Below are 27014 nucleotides of genomic sequence, written 5' to 3' on the forward strand. Positions count from 1 at the left end.
GGGTGGTAGTCGTGGGGGCAGCGGTTGTAGTCGTGGGGCAGCGGTGGTAGTCGTGGGGGCAGCGGTGGTAGTCGTCATTGGGGCAGTGGTAGTAGTCGTGGGGGCAGCGGTAGTAGTAGTGGGGGGGGTCGGTAGCGGTGGTAGTAGTCATTGGGGCAGCGGTAGTAGTCGTGGGAGCAGCGGTGGTAGTTGTGGGGGCAGCGGTGGTAGTAGTTGTGGGGGCAGCGGTGGTAGTTGTGGGGGCAGCGGTGGTAGTCGTGGGGTAGGGGTGGGGGAGCGGTGGTGGTAGGTGGGGGCAGCGGTTGTAGTCGTGGGGGCAGCGGTGGTAGTCGTGGGGGCAGCGGTGGTAGTCGTGGGGGCAGCGGTGGTAGTCGTCATTGGGGCAGTGGTAGTAGTCGTGGGGGCAGCGGTGGTAGGGTAGTAGTCGTGGGGGTAGCGGTGGTAGTAGTCATTGGGGCAGCGGTAGTAGTCGTGGGAGCAGCGGTGGTAGTTGTGGGGGCAGCGGTAGTAGTTGTGGGGGCAGCGGTGGTAGTTGTGGGGGCAGCGGTGGTAGTCGTCATTGGGGCAGCGGTAGTAGTCGTGGGGGCAGCAGTGGTAGTCGTCATTGGGGCAGCGGTAGTGGGGGGAGTAGGTGGGGGCGTAGTTGGGGCAGCGGTCATAGTCGTGGGGGCAGCGGTGGTAGTAGTCATTGGGGCAGCGGTAGTAGTCGTGGGAGCAGCGGTGGTAGTCGTTGGGGCAGCGGTGGTAGTCGTGGGGGCAGCGGTGGTAGTTGGGGGCAGCCGTAGTAGTTGTGGGGGCAGCGGTGGTAGTTGTGGGGGCAGCGGTGGTAGTTGTGGGGGAAGCCGTAGTAGTTGTGGGGGCAGCAGTGGTAGTTGTGGGGGAGTGGTGGTAGTTGTGGGGGCAGCGGTGGTAGTTGTGGGGGCAGAGGTGGTAGTTGTGGGGGCAGGGTTTGTGGTCTGGATGGTCACAGTTGCACCTGAAAAATTAACAGCTTAGACAAGTTTGATGCATCATTTGTTGAACTGAAGTCCACTGATTGCATAAAACAGACAAATACAAGGAAATGCTAAAAGTAGATGAGCAGTCATTCATCAATACCTTTATGTTACATTGAAAATAAATTCTAAATTCCAAAGATTTTTTCTCCTCTTAAATTCTCTGGTGTATTTTCTGAGAATTCACAACTGTCGCCATGATCTTTGTTTAATGACTACATTTAAATCAGAAATGTCTTATTGGGTTTGTTCTTGTGACCATTTGTCTCTGAAATGTCAGAGTTGCAACATGATGGCAGGATAATGACATAGAATGAGATTTTTTTTTAAAAAAAAAAGTAGAATAATGTGCCTCAGATTTTTAAATTCTGTGTTATCCTTTGAATCACATAAAATGATCTCTATTCTGTTGAAAATATTTAGGTCCACACTCCCATCATATGGAGATATAGTTTACTTTTTTAGCTGCTTTATCTTAACTAACAAAATCTCCTACATCTGCAGCCTACATTTCACTGGGAGATGCAGAGCAAGTGACTTGGATAATTCCTTATGTACTTGTCACATGTGTTGTTCCGTTTGTGGCACTGGATGTTGAACCTAATGGAGAAAAAGTATTTGAACTAACCACACAGCTAATTTAATAATGTGAAGAGTTTACCAAGATAGCTTGACTGGATGTATGAATGACATGAAGGTGACTCAAGATATCTTGTTCTAGCTAGGGACAATACAGCAATCATTATAAAACAGTGTTTCTAATTTAAAGAAACAACTGCTCTAATCTTAATTCTTTTGTTTTTAACAAAGGTCTTCTTAAAGCTGACTGGTGGATCTGTAAAGGCACAAATGAAAGATGAAATAAAGAACAAAAAGGATGAATATCAATTGTAACCCTTTCAACTATGTACTGTTGAGTGACTGATCAACATGAACCATGCTTTCAGTCTTACTTGTTGGTTGTGGAGTTGTTGTGGTGATTGGACATGCAGTAAAGTCTGTAAAGATGAAGACAGAAAAGGAGTAAGTGCTTGACACAAATCCATTCTCTGACATTCCTGAGGAAATGGTTTTGCTCTCACTCTCAGTTAGCTCCAGTAGAACAAGGCCTCCATCAATAACATGAGTTTCAACTTCCAAGTTATAAATATTTACTGAAAAGCATTCATTGTCAGAATTGAAACTTAAAAACCAACAGGTAGCAAACCAATTTTCAATATCCAATATGGCTGCCACATATAACCACCTGCTTTTGGGCATCAGTAATTGTTTGTATGCCTTTAAGTCAGTCAAAAATATTAACATATCTGTGAAATGTTAAAAAATCAGAACTGAGAGAAAAAACATGCAATTAGCTTAAATTGCTCCATCTTGTTAGCCTTGTTAAACACAGTTAGCAAACCCTGCTGGTTTTCCATCTGGCTTTTAAGCTAAGTGATAAATTAGTTGAAGCCTATGCTTTTATCCTACAGGTATTTGTTTTATCCAATTTCATTGTAATACTTGAAAGCAGGTGGCGCTATTTTTAAATGTGTATGCTTATCTAATGGTGAAATATAAGAAGTACTGATGCAGAAATGTATTTTGATTGGACATTAAAGTCAAGTAAATCAAAGTATAAGAAGAATTATTCAGAGAAACAATGAAATGATGATAAAGGATGGTATTTGAGAAAGATTTCAATTATATAAGTGACTTTTAATTTTAAAAAAAATCATTTGCTTCAGGTAAGAAAAGGCACCATTTGTTCCTCTGTCCATTAATAAGTAAGAGACAATACTGGACAGGAAGCCAGTCTATGACAGAGAAAACAACCATAAACACACAAGGTTGAAAGAGAACAACAGGCATTCCTCTCCACATTTGGGAAATGTATTAAAATGATCTCAGAATGTTTTTTTGTACAATTCTGACCAGTTGTTTCTTGATTCATGGACATTACATGATACAGAACGATTTACCCTAAAATGTCAACCCAAACAACTCTCCAGATAAACTCACTGTATTGATCCTCAGCCTGGCAGTACTGTCCACCAGCAGGAATGCCTCTGATGCATCCACATGTGTCACCACTGATGTTGACACATGATCCATATGTTACACACTGGTCACATGGAAAACGATATTGATCCTCACATCTGCACTGGTAATCACCACTGATTGGAGAGCAGACTGCAGACAACACAAAGGAAATATTTCATCAGTTTCACAAGATGCAGCAATTTGTTTTATTGAAATTGGTTCAAAAGTCTCTGTTAAAACCTCAGAATCCACTGAATCCTGTTTAGCCCTACCTGTAGTAATGTTAACATCAGAGATTCGTAAGTTCCTGTTCATGCTGATGGTGTTGTTGATGTTCCTCAGCTTTTCTACAACTGTAACATCTGTGGAGTTCAGCTCAATGGAAAGCAGGTACTGATGGAAGACTGGTGGACCTGTAGAGGCACAAATGAAAGAAGAAATGAAGAACAAAAAGGATGATTACCAATGTAACCCTTTCAACTATGTACTGTTGAGTGACTGATCAACATGAACCTTGCTTTCAGTCTTACTTGTTGGTTGTGGAGTTGTTGTGATTGGACATGCAGTAAAGTCTGTAAAGATGAAGACAGAAAAGGAGTAAGTGCTTGACACAAATCCATTCTCTGACATTCCTGAGGAAAATGGTTTTGCTCTCACTCTCAGTTAGCTCCAGTAGAACAAGGCCTCCCATCAATAACCTGAGTTTCAACGTTCCATGTTATAAATATTTATTGAAAGCATTCAATGTCAGAATTCCATCTAAAAAGTCACAGGTAGCCGATTTTAACTCATTTTCTAAATCCAATATGGCTGCCATACATAATGACTGCAAAAATTGCAGTTATGTGTTTTTGGCATATGTTATTTGTTATGCCATTAAATAAGTCAAATATATTCACATAACTGTGCTAAATTAATGTACAATCAGAAATAAACAATTCTATTAGCTTAAATTGCTTCTTCTGGTTAGTTGGTCACTATAGTTAGAACAACCTGCTAGTTTTCCATCTGGCTTTAAGGCTAGCTGTTTAATTAGTTGAAGCCTGTCCTTTAATCCTACAAGTATTTGTATTATCCAATAATATTGCAACACTTTAATAGCAGGTGGTGTTGTTAATAGATGTATAAACGTATCTAACCGTAAATATCAGATACTGATGCAGAAATTTAGTTTGATTTGGCATTAAGTTCCTGTTACCTAAAGAACTAAAAGTGCTCATTTGCTATGAAAAAATGAAAAGATGATAAAGAATGGTATTTAGGAAGAATTCAAATGCATTAAAGAAGCTAAATTTTCAATAAGTTTGATGGTACTAGACAGCAAACCAGTCTATGAGAGTTTAAACCATCAGACACAGACCAAGCTTCAAGAAAAAATGCAGACAACAGTCAGGATCCAAGAACTTTATTTCTTCAAATATTTAAAGATTAGATTTTCCTCAATGATGTTAAATGTATAAAAATTATCTCTTTGTACTTTGTTTCATGCAAGTCTGACCTGTTGTTTCTTGATTCATGGACATTACATGATACAGAAAGATTTACCCTAAAATGTCAACCCAACAAACTCTCCAGATAAACTCACTGTATTGATCCTCAGCCTGGCAGTACTGTCCACCAGCAGGAATGCCTCTGATGCATCCACATGTGTCACCAGTGATGTTGTCACATGATCCATATGTTACACACTGGTCACATGGAAAACGATATTGATCCTCACATCTGCACTGGTAATCACCACTGATTGGAGAGCAGACTGCAGACAACACAAAGGAAATATTTCATCAGTTTCACTAGATGCAGCAATTTGTTTTATTGAAATTGGTTCAAATGTCTCTGTTAAAACCTCAGAATCCACTGAAAACTGTTTAGCTCTACCTGTAGTAATGTTAACATCAGAGATTCGTAAGTTCCTGTTCATGCTGATGGTGTTGTTGATGTTCCTCAGCTTTTCTACAACTGTAACATCTGTGGAGTTCAGCTCAATGGAAAGCAGGTACTGATGGAAGACTGGTGGACCTGTAGAGGCACAAATGAAAGAAGAAATGAAGAACAAAAAGGATGATTACCAATGTAACCCTTTCAACTATGTACTGTTGAGTGACTGAGCAACATGAACCATGCTTTCAGTCTTACTTGTTGGTTGTGGATTTGTTGTGATGATTGGACATGCAGTAAAGTCTGGAAAAGGAGAAAAGGAGTAAGTGCTTGACACAAATCCATTCTCTGACATTCCTGAGGAAAATGGTTTTGCTCTCACTCTCAGTTAGCTTCAGTAGAACAAGGCCTCCCATCAATAACCTGAGTTTCAACTTTCCAAGTTGTAAATATCTATTGAAGTGAAACTTAAAAACCAACAGGTAGCAAGCCAATTTTCAACATTCAATATGGCTGCCACACATTACCACCTGCTTTTGGCACCAGTTATTGTTTGTATGCCTTTACATCAGTCAACAACATAAACATACTGTAGCTGAACAATGTTAAAAAATCAAAACTGAGAAATAAAACAATGCAATTAGCTCAAATTGCTCCATCTTGTTAGCCTTTTTTAACACAGTTAGCAAACCCTGCTGGTTTTTCCATCTGGCTTTTAAGCTAAGTGATAAATTAGTTGAAGCCTATGCTTTTATCCTGCAGGTATTTGTTTTATCCAATTTCATTGCAATACTTTAAAAGCAGGTGGCGCTATTTTTAAATGTACAGTACAGACCAAAAGTTTGGACACACCTTTTTAATTCAATGAGTTTCCTTTATTTTCATGACTATTGACATTGTAGATTCACACTGAAGGCATCAAAACTACGAATAACACATGTGGAAATACGCACTAAACAAAAAAGTGTAAAAACAACTGAAAATACCCCTTATATTCTAGTTTCTTCAAAGTAGCAACCTTTTGCTGTGATTACTGCTTTGCACACACTCTGCATTTTCTTGATGAGCTTCAAGAGGTCGTCACCTGAAATGGTTTTCACTTCATAGGTCAACCTGCCCTGTCAGGTTAATAAGTGGGATTTCTTGCCTTATACATAGTCATGGCAATAAAGAAAACCCATTGAATTAGAAGGTGTGTCCAAACCTTTGGTCTGTACTGTATGTGCTTATCTAACAGTGAAATATAAGAGGTACTGATGCAGAAACATATTTTCATTGGACATTAAAGACGTGTAAATCAAAGTATAAGAATAATTATTCAGAGAAACAATGAAATGATGATAAAGGATGGTATTGAGAAAGATTTCAATTATATAAGTGATTTTTAATAAAAAATTATTTGCTACAGGTAGGAAAAGGCACCATTTGTTCCTCTGTCCATTAATAAGTAAGAGACAATACTGGACAGGAAGCCAGTCTATGACAGAGAAAACAACCATAAACACACAAGGTTGAAAGAGAACAACAGGCATTCCTCTCCACATTTGGGAAATGTATTAAAAATGATCTCAGAATGTTTTTTTGTACAATTCTGACCAGTTGTTTCTTGATTCATGGACATTACATGATACAGAAAGATTTACCCTAAAATGTCAACCCAACAAACTCTCCAGATAAACTCACTGTATTGATCCTCAGCCTGGCAGTACTGTCCACCAGCAGGAATGCCTCTGATGCATCCACATGTGTCACCACTGATGTTGTCACATGATCCATATGTTACACACTGGTCACATGGAAAACGATATTGATCCTCACATCTGCACTGGTAATCACCACTGATTGGAGAGCAGACTGCAGACAACACAAAGGAAATATTTCATCAGTTTCACAAGATGCAGCAATTTGTTTTATTGAAATTGGTTCAAATGTCTCTGTTAAAACCTCAGAATCCACTGAATCCTGTTTAGCTCTACCTGTAGTAATGTTAACATCAGAGATTCGTAAGTTCCTGTTCATGCTGATGGTGTTGTTGATGTTCCTCAGCTTTTCTACAACTGTAACATCTGTGGAGTTCAGCTCAATGGAAAGCAGGTACTGATGGAAGACTGGTGGACCTGTAGAGGCACAAATGAAAGAAGAAATGAAGAACAAAAAGGATGATTACCAATGTAACCCTTTCAACTATGTACTGTTGAGTGACTGAGCAACATGAACCATGCTTTCAGTCTTACTTGTTGGTTGTGGAGTTGTTGTGATGATTGGACATGCAGTAAAGTCTGTAAAGATGAAGACAGAAAAGGAGTAAGTGCTTGACACAAATCCATTCTCTGACATTCCTGAGGAAAATGGTTTTGCTCTCACTCTCAGTTAGCTTCAGTAGAACAAGGCCTCCCATCAATAACCTGAGTTTCAACGTTCCAAGTTATAAATATTTACTGAAAAGCATTCATTGTCAGAATTGAAACTTAAAAACCAACAGGTAGCAAACCAATTTTCAATATCCAATATGGCTGCCACACATAACCACCTGCTATTGGCATCAGTAATTGTTTGTATGCCTTTAAGTCAGTCAAAATATTAACATATCTGAACAATGTTAAAAAATCAGAACTGAGAGAAAAAACAATGCAATTAGCTTAAATTGCTCCATCTTGTTAGCCTTGTTTGACACAGTTAGCAAACCCTGCTGGTTTTCCATCTGGCTTTTAAGCTAAGTGATAAATTAGTTGAAGCCTATGCTTTTATCCTACAGGTATTTGTTTTATCCAATTTTATTGCAATACTTTAAAAGCAGGTGGCGCTATTTTTAAATGTGTATGCTTATCGAATGGTGAAATATAAGAGGTACTGATGCAGAAATGTATTTTGACTGGACATTAAAGTCGAGTAAATCAAAGTATAAGAATAATTATTCAGAGAAACAATGAAATGATGATAAAGGATGGTATTGAGAAAGATTTCAATTATATAAGTGATTTTTAATAAAAAATTATTTGCTACAGGTAGGAAAAGGCACCATTTGTTCCTCTGTCCATTAATAAGTAAGAGACAATACTGGACAGGAAGCCAGTCTATGACAGAGAAAACAACCATAAACACACAAGGTTGAAAGAGAACAACAGGCATTCCTCTCCACATTTGGGAAATGTATTAAAATTGATCTCAGAATGTTTTTTTGTACAATTCTGACCAGTTGTTTCTTGATTCATGGACATTACATGATACAGAAAGATTTACCCTAAAATGTCAACCCAACAAACTCTCCAGATAAACTCACTGTATTGATCCTCAGCCTGGCAGTACTGTCCACCAGCAGGAATGCCTCTGATGCATCCACATGTGTCACCAGTGATGTTGTCACATGATCCATATGTTACACACTGGTCACATGGAAAACGATACTGATCCTCACATCTGCACTGGTAATCACCACTGATTGGAGAGCAGACTGCAGACAAAACAAAGGAAATATTTCATCAGTTTCACAAGATGCAGCAATTTGTTTTATTGAAATTGGTTCAAATGTCTCTGTTAAAACCTCAGAATCCACTGAAAACTGTTTAGCTCTACCTGTAGTAATGTTAACATCAGAGATTCGTAAGTTCCTGTTCATGCTGATGGTGTTGTTGATGTTCCTCAGCTTTTCTACAACTGTAACATCTGTGGAGTTCAGCTCAATGGAAAGCAGGTACTGATGGAAGACTGGTGGACCTGTAGAGGCACAAATGAAAGAAGAAATGAAGAACAAAAAGATGATTACCAATGTAACCCTTTCAACTATGTACTGTTGAGTGACTGATCAACATGAACCATGCTTTCAGTCTTACTTGTTGGTTGTGGAGTTGTTGTGATGATTGGACATGCAGTAAAGTCTGTAAAGATGAAGACAGAAAAGGAGTAAGTGCTTGACACAAATCCATTCTCTGACATTCCTGAGGAAAATGGTTTTGCTCTCACTCTCAGTTAGCTTCAGTAGAACAAGGCCTCCCATCAATAACCTGAGTTTCAACTTTCCAAGTTGTAAATATCTATTGAAGTGAAACTTAAAAACCAACAGGTAGCAAGCCAATTTTCAACATTCAATATGGCTGCCACACATTACCACCTGCTTTTGGCACCAGTTATTGTTTGTATGCCTTTACATCAGTCAACAACATAAATATACTGTAGCTGAACAATGTTAAAAAATCAAAACTGAGAAATAAAACAATGCAATTAGCTCAAATTGCTCCATCTTGTTAGCCTTTTTTAACACAGTTAGCAAACCCTGCTGGTTTTTCCATCTGGCTTTTAAGCTAAGTGATAAATTAGTTGAAGCCTATGCTTTTATCCTGCAGGTATTTGTTTTATCCAATTTCATTGCAATACTTTAAAAGCAGGTGGCGCTATTTTTAAATGTACAGTACAGACCAAAAGTTTGGACACACCTTTTTAATTCAATGAGTTTCCTTTATTTTCATGACTATTGACATTGTAGATTCACACTGAAGGCATCAAAACTACGAATAACACATGTGGAAATACGCACTAAACAAAAAAGTGTAAAAACAACTGAAAATACCCCTTATATTCTAGTTTCTTCAAAGTAGCAACCTTTTGCTGTGATTACTGCTTTGCACACACTCTGCATTTTCTTGATGAGCTTCAACAGGTCGTCACCTGAAATGGTTTTCACTTCATAGGTCAACCTGTCCTGTCAGGTTAATAAGTGGGATTTCTTGCCTTATACATAGTCATGGCAATAAAGAAAACCCATTGAATTAGAAGGTGTGTCCAAACCTTTGGTCTGTACTGTATGTGCTTATCTAACAGTGAAATATAAGAGGTACTGATGCAGAAACATATTTTCATTGGACATTAAAGACGTGTAAATCAAAGTATAAGAATAATTATTCAGAGAAACAATGAAATGATGATAAAGGATGGTATTGAGAAAGATTTCAATTATATAAGTGATTTTTAATAAAAAATTATTTGCTACAAGTAGGAAAAGGCACCATTTGTTCCTCTGTCCATTAATAAGTAAGAGACAATACTGGACAGGAAGCCAGTCTATGACAGAGAAAACAACCATAAACACACAAGGTTGAAAGAGAACAACAGGCATTCCTCTCCACATTTGGGAAATGTATTAAAATTGATCTCAGAATGTTTTTTTGTACAATTCTGACCAGTTGTTTCTTGATTCATGGACATTACATGATACAGAAAGATTTACCCTAAAATGTCAACCCAACAAACTCTCCAGATAAACTCACTGTATTGATCCTCAGCCTGGCAGTACTGTCCATCAGCAGGAATGCCTCTGATGCATCCACATGTGTCACCACTGATGTTGTCACATGATCCATATGTTACACACTGGTCACATGGAAAACGATATTGATCCTCACATCTGCACTGGTAATCACCACTGATTGGAGAGCAGACTGCAGACAAAACAAAGGAAATATTTCATCAGTTTCACAAGATGCAGCAATTTGTTTTATTGAAATTGGTTCAAATGTCTCTGTTAAACCCTCAGAATCCACTGAAAACTGTTTAGCCCTACCTGTAGTAATGTTAACATCAGAGATTCGTAAGTTCCTGTTCATGCTGATGGTGTTGTTGATGTTCCTCAGCTTTTCTACAACTGTAACATCTGTGGAGTTCAGCTCAATGGAAAGCAGGTACTGATGGAAGACTGGTGGACCTGTAGAGGCACAAATGAAAGATGAAATGAAGAACAAAAAGGATGATTACCAATGTAACCCTTTCAACTATGTACTGTTGAGTGACTGATCAACATGAACCAGGCTTTCAGTCTTACTTGTTGGTTGTGGAGTTGTTGTGATTGGACATGCAGTAAAGTCTGTAAAGATGAAGACAGAAAAGGAGTAAGTGCTTGACACAAATCCATTCTCTGACATTCCTGAGGAAAATGGTTTTGCTCTCACTCTCAGTTAGCTCCAGTAGAACAAGGCCTCCCATCAATAACCTGAGTTTCACCGTTCCAAGTTATAAATATTTATTGAAAAGCATTCAATGTCAGAATTCCATCTAAAAAGTCACAGGTAGCCGATTTAACTCATTTTCTAAATCCAATATGGCTGCCATACATAATGACTGCAAAAATTGCAGTTATGTGTTTTTGGCATATGTTATTTGTATGCCATTAAATAAGTCAAATATATTCACATAACTGTGCTAAATTAATGTACAATCAGAAATAAACAATGCTATTAGCTTAAATTGCTTCTTCTGGTTAGTTGGTCACTATAGTTAGAACAACCTGCTAGTTTTCCATCTGGCTTTAAGGCTAGCTGTTTAATTAGTTGAAGCCTGTCCTTTAATCCTACAAGTATTTGTATTATCCAATAATATTGCAACACTTTAATAGCAGGTGGTGTTGTTAATAGATGTATAAACTTATCTAACCGTCAATATCAGAGATACTGATGCAGAAATTTAGTTTGATTTGGCATTAAGTTCCTGTTACCTAAACAACTAAAAGTACTCATTTGCTATGAAATAATGAAATGATGATAAAGAATGGTATTTAGGAAGAATTCAAATGCATTAAAGAAGCTAAATTTTCAATAAGTTTGATGGAACTAGACAGCAAACCAGTCTATGAGAGTTTAAACCATCAGACACAGACCAAGCTTCAAGGAAAAATGCTGACAACAGTCAGGATCCAAGAACTTTATTTCTTCAAATATTTAAAGATTAGATTTTCCTCATTGGTGTTAAATGTGTAAAAATTATCTCTTTGTACTTTGTTTCATGCAAGTCTGACCAGTTGTTTCTTGATTCATGGACATTACATGATAAAGAAAGATTTACCCTAAAATGTCAACCCAACAAACTCTCCAGATAAACTCACTGTATTGATCCTCAGCCTGGCAGTACTGTCCACCAGCAGGAATGCCTCTGATGCATCCACATGTGTCACCAGTGATGTTGTCACATGATCCATATGTTACACACTGGTCACATGGCCAACGATACTGATCCTCACATCTGCACTGGTAATCACCACTGATTGGAGAGCAGACTGCAGACAAAACACATTTGTTATGTAAAGACAAATGTTTAAAACTTTAAGTTAAAAAAATTCTCTATTTAAGTATTTTCTCCTTTGGGAAACAATATTAAAAATACATTTTCAAGTATGAAACAATGCAACAATGTCTAAAAATTAGTAAAACTTGTTTTCTGTTTTTTTTTTAACGAAATGATCAAACATGACGAAAACCTTGTCCATGTTGATGAAAGGACATCTCAGGGAAAACCAAACTATGAAAAAAAATGTGTGACTTATAGTCAAAAAATTGCAATATCTGTTACAATGGCACCATTATTTAAAGAATTGTAATTTGACTTATTGCTATGAAAAAATGATTGGTATTTGCTTGTATAATAAATGCATACATGCACAACAGATAATAAATCCAGTAAGAATTAGAGATTATTACCTGTAGAGATGTTAACATCAGAGATCTGTATGTTGCTGTTGATGCTGACTGGATAGCTGATGTTTCTCAGCTCTGCTACAACTTCATCATCTGCAGCCTTCAGCTCGATAGATATCACATATTCATAGACAGGCGGAGGAGCTGCAGAGAAAAATAAATAAATAAACACCAAACAAGAAACGTTCCTGATTTACGTTTCCTGTTACATGTTTGTAACATGTTAAATAAATATCTTACATGGGGCAAGTGTAGTAGCAGGACATGATGTAAAGTCTGTAAAAAAATATATATATAAGATGATATAAAGAATGTTATAAGAAGTGACGAAAAGCAATGTGAACATATTTAATCTACTGACTGTATTGATCCTCAGCCTGGCAGTACTGTCCATTAGCAGGAATGCCACTGATGCATCCACATGTGTCACCAGTGATGTTGTCACATGATCCATATGTTACACACTGGTCACATGGCCAACGATACTGATCCTCACATCTGCACTGGTAATCACCACTGATTGGAGAGCAGACTGCAGACAAAACACATTTGTTATCTAAAGACAAATGTCATTTGTTTTTATTTGTTGACAGTTATAGGCTACTGATGTATTTTTTAAAGAAATGATCAAACATGAAGAAAACCTTGTCCATGTTGATGAAAGGACACATGTACAATTGTCTTTCAATGAACTCACAGAACCCAGAACTTTGATTTAGAAGATTCATAGCAGTTTCTGACTGACAGGTCATAAAATACTTCAGAGAAAAAAAATGGTATACAAATCATTCTGGACTACAAGTCTCAGGGAAAACCAAACTATGAAAAAAAATGTGTGACTTATTGTCAAAAAATTGCAATATCTGTTACAATGGCACCATTATTTAAAGAATTGTAATTTGACTTATTGCTATGAAAAAATGATTGGTATTTGCTTGTATAATAAATGCATACATGCACAACAGATAATAAATCCAGTAAGAATTAGAGATTATTACCTGTAGAGATGTTAACATCAGAGATCTGTATGTTGCTGTTGATGCTGACTGGATAGCTGATGTTTCTCAGCTCTGCTACAACTTCATCATCTGCAGCCTTCAGCTCGATAGATATCACATATTCATAGACAGGCGGAGGAGCTGCAGAGAAAAATAAATAAATAAACACCAAACAAGAAACGTTCCTGATTTACGTTTCCTGTTACATGTTTGTAAGATGTTAAATAAATATCTTACATGGGGCAAGTGTTGTAGCAGGACATGATGTAAAGTCTGTAAAAAATATATATATATAAGATGATATAAAGAATGTTATAAGAAGTGACGAAAAGCAATGTGAACATATTTAATCTACTGACTGTATTGATCCTCAGCCTGGCAGTACTGTCCATTAGCAGGAATGCCACTGATGCATCCACATGTGTCACCAGTGATGTTGTCACATGATCCATATGTTACACACTGGTCACATGGAAAACGATACTGATCCTCACATCTGCACTGGTAATCACCACTGATTGGAGAGCAGACTGCAGACAAAAATATTAAAATTCTCTGAATATTTTTCCTATGATCCTGTAAAACTGATTTTCAGATCTTGCATAAGATCTGAAGCTTATGCTTTATGCATGAGCTTCAGATCTTTATGAAACAGCATAAAGCTGTTGCAAGCAAATCCAAGATCAATTGAGGTTGATGGGGGAATGGTATATTTGTGTTTATTGGTCTTACCAGTACTAATGTTAACATCAGAGATCTGTACGTTCCTGTTGATGCTGACGGGATAGTTGATGCTCCTCAGCTCTTCTACAGCTGTAGCATCTGTGGAGTTCAGCTCCACATAAAGCATGTACCAATAGATGACTGGAGGAGCTGGACAGGTAAAAAAGGAAAATGTAGAACAGCAGATAGAGTTGGTGAAGTGTGTTCCTTTGAGATTTGTACTATTGCATATTGTTTACTCATTAACAAGGTTTTCAGTCTTACTTGTTGGAGTTAAAGTTGTTGTGGTTGGACATGCTGTGAAGTCTGGAAAGATGAAGACAAAGAAGAGGAACTGATTTATAAGCGTATTTATATACACTCATATGCTAAAAAATAAATAGCTTTGCTTTGATGTGACATGCTAGGTCACCATCAGATGGACTCATTCTCTCTCCGTGTCGACTAACAGAAACACTGGCAGTCATAGCTTTTGGTAGACATCAATGTAGCACTGTTTATGAACAGCAGGTGGTGCTGTTTGAAAATTTTACATTGTCTCACAATTTCACATGACGCACAGAAAACTATAGGGTAGGAGCAAAACGCCAACAACCCCAAATAATATCCGTCTAATCCATCCATCATCATCATACACTCTTTTCTCACTGAGGTTGGGAGGGGTGCTGGTGCTTATCACAAGTGCTCAATGTGTGTAAGGTGGGGCCACCCTGGACAGGTCGCCAGTCCATCGCAGCTCCTAATAATATTGCAAAACTAAGTAATTTAAAGTAATATCCAATTCACTGACCCTAAATACCTCTGCAAAGGTCTTAAAATCAGTTACTGTCCCCTTTTGCTCTGCTGGGAGAGAGGCCTATCTGACAGTCCTATGAGGTCATGTCTGGTTAGCAGTAGTTGTCTTACTTTTGCTAATTTAGCAACTTCCACAGTAGTAATCAAAAAGGTTGTTAAAAATCAGTGAATCTAGCATGTACATTGAAGGAACTCACTGTATTGATCCTCAGCCTGGCAGTACTGTCCATTAGCAGGAATGCCACTGATGCATCCACATGTGTCACCAGTGATGTTGTCACATGATCCATATGTTACACACTGGTCACATGGCCAACGATACTGATCCTCACATCTGCACTGGTAATCACCACTGATTGGAGAGCAGACTGCAGACAAAACACATTTGTTATCTAAAGACAAATGTCATTTGTTTTTATTTGTTGACAGTTATAGGCTACTGATGTATTTTTTAAAGAAATGATCAAACATGAAGAAAACCTTGTCCATGTTGATGAAAGGACACATGTACAATTGTCTTTCAATGAACTCACAGAACCCAGAACTTTGATTTAGAAGATTCATAGCAGTTTCTGACTGACAGGTCATAAAATACTTCAGAGAAAAAAAATGGTATACAAATCATTCTGGACTACAAGTCTCAGGGAAAACCAAACTATGAAAAAAAATGTGTGACTTATTGTCAAAAAATTGCAATATCTGTTACAATGGCACCATTATTTAAAGAATTGTAATTTGACTTATTGCTATGAAAAAATGATTGGTATTTGCTTGTATAATAAATGCATACATGCACAACAGATAATAAATCCAGTAAGAATTAGAGATTATTACCTGTAGAGATGTTAACATCAGAGATCTGTATGTTGCTGTTGATGCTGACTGGATAGCTGATGTTTCTCAGCTCTGCTACAACTTCATCATCTGCAGCCTTCAGCTCGATAGATATCACATATTCATAGACAGGCGGAGGAGCTGCAGAGAAAAATAAATAAATAAACACCAAACAAGAAACGTTCCTGATTTACGTTTCCTGTTACATGTTTGTAAGATGTTAAATAAATATCTTACATGGGGCAAGTGTTGTAGCAGGACATGATGTAAAGTCTGTAAAAATATATATATATATAAGATGATATAAAGAATGTTATAAGAAGTGACGAAAAGCAATGTGAACATATTTAATCTACTGACTGTATTGATCCTCAGCCTGGCAGTACTGTCCATTAGCAGGAATGCCACTGATGCATCCACATGTGTCACCAGTGATGTTGTCACATGATCCATATGTTACACACTGGTCACATGGAAAACGATACTGATCCTCACATCTGCACTGGTAATCACCACTGATTGGAGAGCAGACTGCAGACAAAAATATTAAAATTCTCTGAATATTTTTCCTATGATCCTGTAAAACTGATTTTCAGATCTTGCATAAGATCTGAAGCTTATGCTTTATGCATGAGCTTCAGATCTTTATGAAACAGCATAAAGCTGTTGCAAGAAAATCCAAGATCAATTGAGGTTGATGGGGGAATGGTATATTTGTGTTTATTGGTCTTACCAGTACTAATGTTAACATCAGAGATCTGTACGTTCCTGTTGATGCTGACGGGATAGTTGATGCTCCTCAGCTCTTCTACAGCTGTAGCATCTGTGGAGTTCAGCTCCACATAAAGCATGTACCAATAGATGACTGGAGGAGCTGGACAGGTAAAAAAGAAAAATGTAGAACAGCAGATAGAGTTGGTGAAGTGTGTTCCTTTGAGATTTGTACTATTGCATATTGTTTACTCATTAACAAGGTTTTCAGTCTTACTTGTTGGAGTTAAAGTTGTTGTGGTTGGACATGCTGTGAAGTCTGGAAAGATGAAGACAAAGAAGAGGAACTGATTTATAAGCGTATTTATATACACTCATATGCTAAAAAATAAATAGCTTTGCTTTGATGTGACATGCTAGGTCACCATCAGATGGACTCATTCTCTCTCCGTGTCGACTAACAGAAACACTGGCAGTCATAGCTTTTGGTAGACATCAATGTAGCACTGTTTATGAACAGCAGGTGGTGCTGTTTGAAAATTTTACATTGTCTCACAATTTCACATGACGCACAGAAAACTATAGGGTAGGAGCAAAACGCCAACAACCCCAAATAATATCCGTCTAATCCATCCATCATCATCATACACTCTTTTCTCACTGAGGTTGGGAGGGGTGCTGGTGCTTATCACAAGTGCTCAATGTGTGTAAGGTGGGGCCACCCTGGACAGGTCGCCAGTCCATCGCAGCTCCTAATAATATTGCAAAACTAAGTAATTTAAAGTAATATCCAATTCACTGACCCTAAATACCTCTGCAAAGGTCTTAAAATCAGTTACTGTCCCCTTTTGCTCTGCTGGGAGAGAGGCCTATCTGACAGTCCTATGAGGTCATGTCTGGTTAGCAGTAGTTGTCTTACTTTTGCTAATTTAGCAACTTCCACAGTAGTAATCAAAAAGGTTGTTAAAAATCAGTGAATCTAGCATGTACATTGAAGGAACTCACTGTATTGATCCTCAGCCTGGCAGTACTGTCCATTAGCAGGAATGCCACTGATGCATCCACATGTGTCACCAGTGATGTTGTCACATGATCCATATGTTACACACTGGTCACATGGCCAACGATACTGATCCTCACATCTGCACTGGTAATCACCACTGATTGGAGAGCAGACTGCAGACAAAACACATTTGTTATCTAAAGACAAATGTCATTTGTTTTTATTTGTTGACAGTTATAGGCTACTGATGTATTTTTTAAAGAAATGATCAAACATGAAGAAAACCTTGTCCATGTTGATGAAAGGACACATGTACAATTGTCTTTCAATGAACTCACAGAACCCAGAACTTTGATTTAGAAGATTCATAGCAGTTTCTGACTGACAGGTCATAAAATACTTCAGAGAAAAAAAATGGTATACAAATCATTCTGGACTACAAGTCTCAGGGAAAACCAAACTATGAAAAAAAATGTGTGACTTATTGTCAAAAAATTGCAATATCTGTTACAATGGCACCATTATTTAAAGAATTGTAATTTGACTTATTGCTATGAAAAAATGATTGGTATTTGCTTGTATAATAAATGCATACATGCACAACAGATAATAAATCCAGTAAGAATTAGAGATTATTACCTGTAGAGATGTTAACATCAGAGATCTGTATGTTGCTGTTGATGCTGACTGGATAGCTGATGTTTCTCAGCTCTGCTACAACTTCATCATCTGCAGCCTTCAGCTCGATAGATATCACATATTCATAGACAGGCGGAGGAGCAGCAGAGAAAAATAAATAAATAAACACCAAACAAGAAACGTTCCTGATTTACGTTTCCTGTTACATGTTTGTAAGATGTTAAATAAATATCTTACATGGGGCAAGTGTTGTAGCAGGACATGATGTAAAGTCTGTAAAAATATATATATATATAAGATGATATAAAGAATGTTATAAGAAGTGACGAAAAGCAATGTGAACATATTTAATCTACTGACTGTATTGATCCTCAGCCTGGCAGTACTGTCCATTAGCAGGAATGCCACTGATGCATCCACATGTGTCACCAGTGATGTTGTCACATGATCCATATGTTACACACTGGTCACATGGAAAACGATACTGATCCTCACATCTGCACTGGTAATCACCACTGATTGGAGAGCAGACTGCAGACAAAAATATTAAAATTCTCTGAATATTTTTCCTATGATCCTGTAAAACTGATTTTCAGATCTTGCATAAGATCTGAAGCTTATGCTTTATGCATGAGCTTCAGATCTTTATGAAACAGCATAAAGCTGTTGCAAGCAAATCCAAGATCAATTGAGGTTGATGGGGGAATGGTATATTTGTGTTTATTGGTCTTACCAGTACTAATGTTAACATCAGAGATCTGTACGTTCCTGTTGATGCTGACGGGATAGTTGATGCTCCTCAGCTCTTCTACAGCTGTAGCATCTGTGGAGTTCAGCTCCACATAAAGCATGTACCAATAGATGACTGGAGGAGCTGGACAGGTAAAAAAGGAAAATGTAGAACAGCAGATAGAGTTGGTGAAGTGTGTTCCTTTGAGATTTGTACTATTGCATATTGTTTACTCATTAACAAGGTTTTCAGTCTTACTTGTTGGAGTTAAAGTTGTTGTGGTTGGACATGCTGTGAAGTCTGGAAAGATGAAGACAAAGAAGAGGAACTGATTTATAAGCGTATTTATATACACTCATATGCTAAAAAATAAATAGCTTTGCTTTGATGTGACATGCTAGGTCACCATCAGATGGACTCATTCTCTCTCCGTGTCGACTAACAGAAACACTGGCAGTCATAGCTTTTGGTAGACATCAATGTAGCACTGTTTATGAACAGCAGGTGGTGCTGTTTGAAAATTTTACATTGTCTCACAATTTCACATGACGCACAGAAAACTATAGGGTAGGAGCAAAACGCCAACAACCCCAAATAATATCCGTCTAATCCATCCATCATCATCATACACTCTTTTCTCACTGAGGTTGGGAGGGGTGCTGGTGCTTATCACAAGTGCTCAATGTGTGTAAGGTGGGGCCACCCTGGACAGGTCGCCAGTCCATCGCAGCTCCTAATAATATTGCAAAACTAAGTAATTTAAAGTAATATCCAATTCACTGACCCTAAATACCTCTGCAAAGGTCTTAAAATCAGTTACTGTCCCCTTTTGCTCTGCTGGGAGAGAGGCCTATCTGACAGTCCTATGAGGTCATGTCTGGTTAGCAGTAGTTGTCTTACTTTTGCTAATTTAGCAACTTCCACAGTAGTAATCAAAAAGGTTGTTAAAAATCAGTGAATCTAGCATGTACATTGAAGGAACTCACTGTATTGATCCTCAGCCTGGCAGTACTGTCCATTAGCAGGAATGCCACTGATGCATCCACATGTGTCACCAGTGATGTTGTCACATGATCCATATGTTACACACTGGTCACATGGCCAACGATACTGATCCTCACATCTGCACTGGTAATCACCACTGATTGGAGAGCAGACTGCAGACAAAACACATTTGTTATCTAAAGACAAATGTCATTTGTTTTTATTTGTTGACAGTTATAGGCTACTGATGTATTTTTTAAAGAAATGATCAAACATGAAGAAAACCTTGTCCATGTTGATGAAAGGACACATGTACAATTGTCTTTCAATGAACTCACAGAACCCAGAACTTTGATTTAGAAGATTCATAGCAGTTTCTGACTGACAGGTCATAAAATACTTCAGAGAAAAAAAATGGTATACAAATCATTCTGGACTACAAGTCTCAGGGAAAACCAAACTATGAAAAAAAATGTGTGACTTATTGTCAAAAAATTGCAATATCTGTTACAATGGCACCATTATTTAAAGAATTGTAATTTGACTTATTGCTATGAAAAAATGATTGGTATTTGCTTGTATAATAAATGCATACATGCACAACAGATAATAAATCCAGTAAGAATTAGAGATTATTACCTGTAGAGATGTTAACATCAGAGATCTGTATGTTGCTGTTGATGCTGACTGGATAGCTGATGTTTCTCAGCTCTGCTACAACTTCATCATCTGCAGCCTTCAGCTCGATAGATATCACATATTCATAGACAGGCGGAGGAGCTGCAGAGAAAAATAAATAAATAAACACCAAACAAGAAACGTTCCTGATTTACGTTTCCTGTTACATGTTTGTAAGATGTTAAATAAATATCTTACATGGGGCAAGTGTTGTAGCAGGACATGATGTAAAGTCTGTAAAAATATATATATATATAAGATGATATAAAGAATGTTATAAGAAGTGACGAAAAGCAATGTGAACATATTTAATCTACTGACTGTATTGATCCTCAGCCTGGCAGTACTGTCCATTAGCAGGAATGCCACTGATGCATCCACATGTGTCACCAGTGATGTTGTCACATGATCCATATGTTACACACTGGTCACATGGAAAACGATACTGATCCTCACATCTGCACTGGTAATCACCACTGATTGGAGAGCAGACTGCAGACAAAAATATTAAAATTCTCTGAATATTTTTCCTATGATCCTGTAAAACTGATTTTCAGATCTTGCATAAGATCTGAAGCTTATGCTTTATGCATGAGCTTCAGATCTTTATGAAACAGCATAAAGCTGTTGCAAGCAAATCCAAGATCAATTGAGGTTGATGGGGGAATGGTATATTTGTGTTTATTGGTCTTACCAGTACTAATGTTAACATCAGAGATCTGTACGTTCCTGTTGATGCTGACGGGATAGTTGATGCTCCTCAGCTCTTCTACAGCTGTAGCATCTGTGGAGTTCAGCTCCACATAAAGCATGTACCAATAGATGACTGGAGGAGCTGGACAGGTAAAAAAGGAAAATGTAGAACAGCAGATAGAGTTGGTGAAGTGTGTTCCTTTGAGATTTGTACTATTGCATATTGTTTACTCATTAACAAGGTTTTCAGTCTTACTTGTTGGAGTTAAAGTTGTTGTGGTTGGACATGCTGTGAAGTCTGGAAAGATGAAGACAAAGAAGAGGAACTGATTTATAAGCGTATTTATATACACTCATATGCTAAAAAATAAATAGCTTTGCTTTGATGTGACATGCTAGGTCACCATCAGATGGACTCATTCTCTCTCCGTGTCGACTAACAGAAACACTGGCAGTCATAGCTTTTGGTAGACATCAATGTAGCACTGTTTATGAACAGCAGGTGCTGTCTGGTTAGCAGTAGCCAACCTACTTTTGCTAATTTAGCAACTTCCACAAAATACAAAAACAAAGCAAAAATTTGCAAAAATTATTCAATGACAATAAATTCATTTGAGTGGATTCTAGAGCCCACAAATTTGATCTAACGGTAACGGCACTGCTTGTCAAATTTAAATGACAAATCACATCAAGGTTTTTTTGTTTGTTTTTTTAAGCAAAAGCTTGTTAATATCTGTGAATCTAGCATGTGCTTCCAAGGAACTCACTGTATTGATCCTCAGCCTGGCAGTACTGTCCACCAGCAGGAATGCCACTGATGCATCCACATGTGTCACCAGTGATGTTGTCACATGATCCATATGTTACACACTGGTCACATGGAAAACGATATTGATCCTCACATCTGCACTGGTAATCACCACTGATTGGAGAGCAGACTGCAGACAAAACAAGCGATTAAGGAATTCCATTACCAACAACCCCTAAGGATGTCCTTTAATATATTCTCTCCAGTATTTGGTTTATCTGGACTTTAAGCAGTGAACTCCAACCTGTGGTGAGGTCGATCTGTGTGACATTCACTGTGGGGTTCAAGGTAAAGAAGCTGCCATTGTTCAGAAGGCTCCGGATGAATTTCACTGTTTCAGCATCTGTTAGGTTCAGCTCCACTTCAATCTCATACTTGGACTGAACAAGCAGCTCTGCAAGATAATGAAAAAAGAAAACATGTTTCTGTTTTCTTGGTGGGTGATTTCCAGATACACACACAAAATAAGAAATCATAAACAACACACAGGATTTGTCTGTGCTAAATTGTTATTATTAAAAGATTATATGCCTTTTAGTCTTGAGTGGCCATCAAAGTAACAGCAGTCATTAGCTAATGTAATGTTGGACAACCAGGTTCTCTATTTTGTAACTTTAGATTAGATAAGGGAGCTGGTCAAACAAATGAACACACAGTGGTGTGATAAAGTGAAAACAGAAGTGTGACAAACATGCAATAAAAATAGGAAATCAAGGAGGGGGTACCACCGCATATGCGACACCTCATGTTTGATTTAGCTTACCGTCTTTCCACAAAAAAAAATCCAGTTCCACACCTCTGTATGATTTGTCCAGATAAACTTACTTCTTATGACCAAGATCTTAAACGAGATACATCAGTTTTTCCTTTCCACTCCTCTCACTAACCTGCATAATATTGTCTTAGCTGTGAATGCTAAAGCTAAATGTTCTGCTATTGCGAAAGCTAAGTTAGCCACTAATGGTTCTGCTATGTTTAAAACATAACCACCAGCGCTAATAAAGACATGATTCAAAATGGTGCTTAAAGGAACAAGTGGGACTTAAATGGATTACTAAATAGCACAACAGTGCTAATTTCTTTATTGGTAAGTTTAGCGTTAAATTTGACGCGTGACATCATCACTATTAGTCGTCATTCTTATTTTGACGTTGTAGTTCAGGTGAGTATTATTGGCTAACTAAAGCACTAACTTTAACATGAGGTTGGAGTATTTTGTTCATAAATTCTTATATTTTACTCAGAAGTTGTCCGTCAGACCAAATCCTCTTGCACAACACACTATAACATGTTTAGTTGAAAGTCATTCACATTTTCATCTTATATTGCAACACATCAACTTTTTCATTAAATACGATGATTCCTTCTTATCGACTGACTGCATGGGATTTATTTTTAAAAAATATGAAAAAAAGCTGCACACCAGTAATAATTGTTTTATGTTTGGCTGAAACAGCTTTTTTATATAATCCTTAGTGCATCCGAGATATAAATAAAAGTAACCAATTGCTTTTAATTTCATTTCAGTTTACAAAATGTCACTGTGTGTGTTTTTCTAAGGGTGTTGGGGGTGGGAGGGACGACTCTTACACATCAAAATTACAAAAAAACACAGGGCTTTGGTAAAATCCAGAAACGCAACTTTGGGCAACACACAATACATTACATACAATGACAAAAAAATAAAAAATTCAGGAGGGGATTTCTTTTATCCAACCACCAGTGTTGCTACAACACTAGCAACATCTCTGTGCGCCGCTGTGATTACCGGAGATCAGCTGACAGGAAGAGCCGTCAGCTGGGATCGCCGAGATGCATTTGCAGATGCCGCTGGATATGGAATCACAAGCTCCATATGTGATGCAGGAGCTGTACGGCCAAGCAAACTGCTCTTCACACTCACACTGGAAACCAGTTTCAGTGGAGACACAAACTGAATGAGGAGAGATGAAAAGAAGTTGACTATGTAATGTTGATAGGGCTGCTGTTTGTGTCCCAGTCGTCACTCACCTGTTGTAACAGTAATATCTCGGATCTCTGTGGTGTTATCAAGCTGGAGAGGATAACTGGTGGCGTTCAGGGTCGACAGCAGCTGCTCATAGGTTCCCACGCTCGATGCATTTAATAAAATGTTTGCTGAGTAAATCTCAGAGTCTGAAAGCACTGCAAAGATTAACATTTGAAAGGGAATAGTGTTCATTTTCCCATATTAACAAACTGACCTGATATTTCAGGGATGACAACATACTTTTGCAGGTTTTTTCTTTTTGTTAAATATAAAATTTGCAGTTGAAATCAAACTGTTAACATGCACTGTGTAAGAATATAAATATACTTGTTTTCTCTCACTTTCTAAAGATAAATTAGACCAGAATTATTTACATTTGCTAAATGCCACAGTTAGAGATTTATTCATTAATGTCTTCAGAACCAGAATTCTGCGATTTAATGGATCAAACTAACCATCTCTTTTCTCCCGTGTGCGAGAAAGAAAGTGTTCACCATGTGGCTCCTAGCAAAAAGAAATAAACACAAAATGTGTTAATATAAAACACGGAAGCTCTGTTGTCATCAACAAGTCCCATGTTTTGTGTTTGGAGTCATAAATAAATGAAGTTGCCTTACTAGAAAATCCAGAACTGTAAAGTAAAACTGAAAGTTGAAGGTTCTTTTTTCCAAAGCAAGCAATGTTGCTAGAAGCACGAAGACGGCCAAGATTCTCCTGGTTATTGCCATTCCTTCAGAGGAAATTACAGGAGGACACTCAATAAAAAAATGCACAAAAACAAAACAAATGCAACTTCAGAAAGCCATTTAGGTTTTTAATCAGACAGAAACATCTCTGGTCTTGTGATACACTGACAATTTTTGTTTAGATGTAATTTTATTCAAACGAGTTTCTAAATCTAAAATTAAAGCATTGTAGTGAGATTATATCATACCTTACTATTTTTGGTAGTTTTCTAAAATATAGTTGTTGTAGCAGAATCTACCAACTTGTACTTTAAAACTTCAAATGCGTCATGAGAAAAATACATCTATAAATACTAAAAGAAAAAATATGTAGTAAAGGCGACCAGTTTAATTAGGACTTCTATTAGGACTAATTTTAACTACCAGACATGTAACTTTTTCAATTTTTTCAAGCATTAAAAATATTCCAATTTGTTTGTGAAAATGTATTGATGAGTCTGAACAGAGGTGACTAGTTACATTTTTAACTGGTTACCTCTAGTTAAAAATGTAACATGGATTGACTGACCTCATTTGACTATTCTAAGCTACAATATTTATTTATTCATATATATATAGTTTTTGAAAACTTTGTTTGCTAAAAATACCCGAAAAGTTATTTCATCTTTATTTGACATTTTTGAAACAACTTTCCAATTATGGCATGATTTCTACAGGTAATGATAAAGACTAAATTGGACTGGAATATGTCACATGCTACAGATTCTGATTTCAGAAGCCTTCAGATGTGAAAACTAAAATCATAATAATTAGAAAAAATTTGATCAATTATAGAAATGCATGAAATTTGCATCTCACCTCATTCTTGTGACCCCCAAAATATGCATCGTCTTGTTTTACTACTTAGATGAGCCCCATAGCCAAAAGTTGTTTAATCTTCGTAATATATCAATAGCTTTTGTGTGGATTTTTTATTATTATTTTTTTAAATTCTTTTCCATTTCATTAAAAAAACAAACAATCTTGCACATAATAGTATTCTAATTATACAATTTCCTATGTAGTATAAAGAAAAATAACTGTAAAATTTTAGACTAAAAATATCCTCCAACATAAACTTGTATTCCACTGATACAAACATCTGAATTTAAACGTAGAAATTATACGGTCAGCTAAAGCGGATTTTTTCCACCTATGAGAGGATTTATTACGTTAACAAACTCAAGGTGATCTGACCTTGAACAAGAGAACCATGACCCTCTGTACAATAACCAGAACTAATAATAGCTTCACAAAACTTCAGAAAAAGTCTAAGCTGGTCCTGTAACTTTGAAAATTTTTTTAAAATTTTGCAGCAGTTACTTTATAATAGCGATATGAACGAAGTTTGGAATAAAACTAGACTTGAGAATGGCTCACCTAACCCTGGAGTCTTCGCCAGACTTCGACTTTACTAATTAGGTTTAATAACAGAGTCTGATAGTAACGTATTTTTGCTCACACACCTACCTCGGTTTGTTTTCTTACTACACAGGTCTGTAATGTTGGTGTTTCAGAGTTGACATTTTTGAGTTTGTGGGTGCTAATTTTGGACTTGTTTTGACATTTAAAGTTATCGAAAAAGCTCTGCGAGCGTTTTCAATCAGGCGAGTTAAATGTTAACGCCTGTGATGTGTGCTGCGTTCCAGTTACCTCGGAATTCGGAGTTTAGTTTAACGTCAGCCCCGAGATAACAACGTTCTAGAGAAGAAGTCGGGATTCAACATGGCAGCAACACCCAGAGTTTGCAGCACCTTTTACAAGCATAGTTTTAAGCTTTACTTTCCATAGCTGAGCATCACTTTTAATTAGCTCGTCGTAAAATGACACACGCTTATAGTTGCAGTCTTGGTTGTGTGTGTTGTAAAATAAACATGTTCTCACCACATCGAAGCGAATCAAGTGAAGGTGGCATTACAAGTCCTTACTGGGGAAAGTTGGAGTTGCTCCCAGTTTCCAGATGGAAAATCCGACTTCGGAGGGCGTTCCAGTCGATTTTTTCGACTGGGAAGTCGGAATCTCCCAGTTCCGAGTACAACTAGAACGCAGCATTAAATTCACTCCAGGTGGACTTGATGACAACATCCGGTTTGTTGATGGGTTTTATCTGCCATTTCAGTCAGCATATTCATGTTTACATTTGAAAATTATGACAACGATGGTAAAGCAGATAGTTGATCCACACTCCATACCAGTAGGTGGCGGTAATGCACACCATTAAGTTGCTTGCCAACCGCCATTAAAAACAAAAAGAAGAAGAAGAAGAAGAAAGCAGATAATCTTGTTATTTATTAACCCTTCAAGTGCTTATGCCAAATTATTATGCATTTGAC

General features: G+C 37.4%; 1 protein-coding gene and 2 long non-coding RNA genes across 4 annotated transcripts; all 3 read right to left on the reverse strand.

The window, feature by feature from the left end:
• Positions 1-13588: 13588 nt before the first annotated feature.
• Positions 13589-15843, reverse strand: LOC114158549 (uncharacterized). Its single transcript, XR_003598426.1, has 3 exons — positions 15703-15843; positions 13710-13880; positions 13589-13623 (listed from the first exon to the last, which is right to left on the reverse strand). It is a non-coding gene; the product is annotated as an uncharacterized LOC114158549 (long non-coding RNA).
• Positions 15844-15940: 97 nt separating this feature from the next.
• Positions 15941-18190, reverse strand: LOC114158550 (uncharacterized). Its single transcript, XR_003598427.1, has 3 exons — positions 18056-18190; positions 16063-16233; positions 15941-15975 (listed from the first exon to the last, which is right to left on the reverse strand). It is a non-coding gene; the product is annotated as an uncharacterized LOC114158550 (long non-coding RNA).
• A 4975-nt stretch (positions 18191-23165) lies between these two features.
• On the reverse strand, positions 23166-26713 carry LOC114158547 (adhesion G protein-coupled receptor F5-like). Of its 2 annotated transcripts, none has more exons than XM_028040154.1 (5): positions 26566-26713; positions 24574-24686; positions 24412-24460; positions 23959-24111; positions 23166-23881 (listed from the first exon to the last, which is right to left on the reverse strand). In XM_028040154.1, exons 1-5 carry the CDS (start codon positions 26594-26596, stop codon positions 23685-23687), a joined length of 543 nt encoding a protein of 180 aa, XP_027895955.1. In that variant the 5' UTR covers positions 26597-26713; the 3' UTR covers positions 23166-23684. The 2 variants fall into 2 exon arrangements, with proteins under 2 accessions (XP_027895955.1, XP_027895956.1); XM_028040155.1 differs by lacking the exon at positions 26566-26713 and adding an exon at positions 26152-26280 and having other exon boundaries at positions 23171-23881.
• Between the last annotated feature and the right edge of the window lie 301 nt (positions 26714-27014).

The sequence above is a fragment of the Xiphophorus couchianus genome, chromosome 15 (genome assembly GCF_001444195.1).
Source record: "Xiphophorus couchianus chromosome 15, X_couchianus-1.0, whole genome shotgun sequence".
NCBI classification, from domain to species: Eukaryota; Metazoa; Chordata; class Actinopteri; order Cyprinodontiformes; family Poeciliidae; genus Xiphophorus; species Xiphophorus couchianus.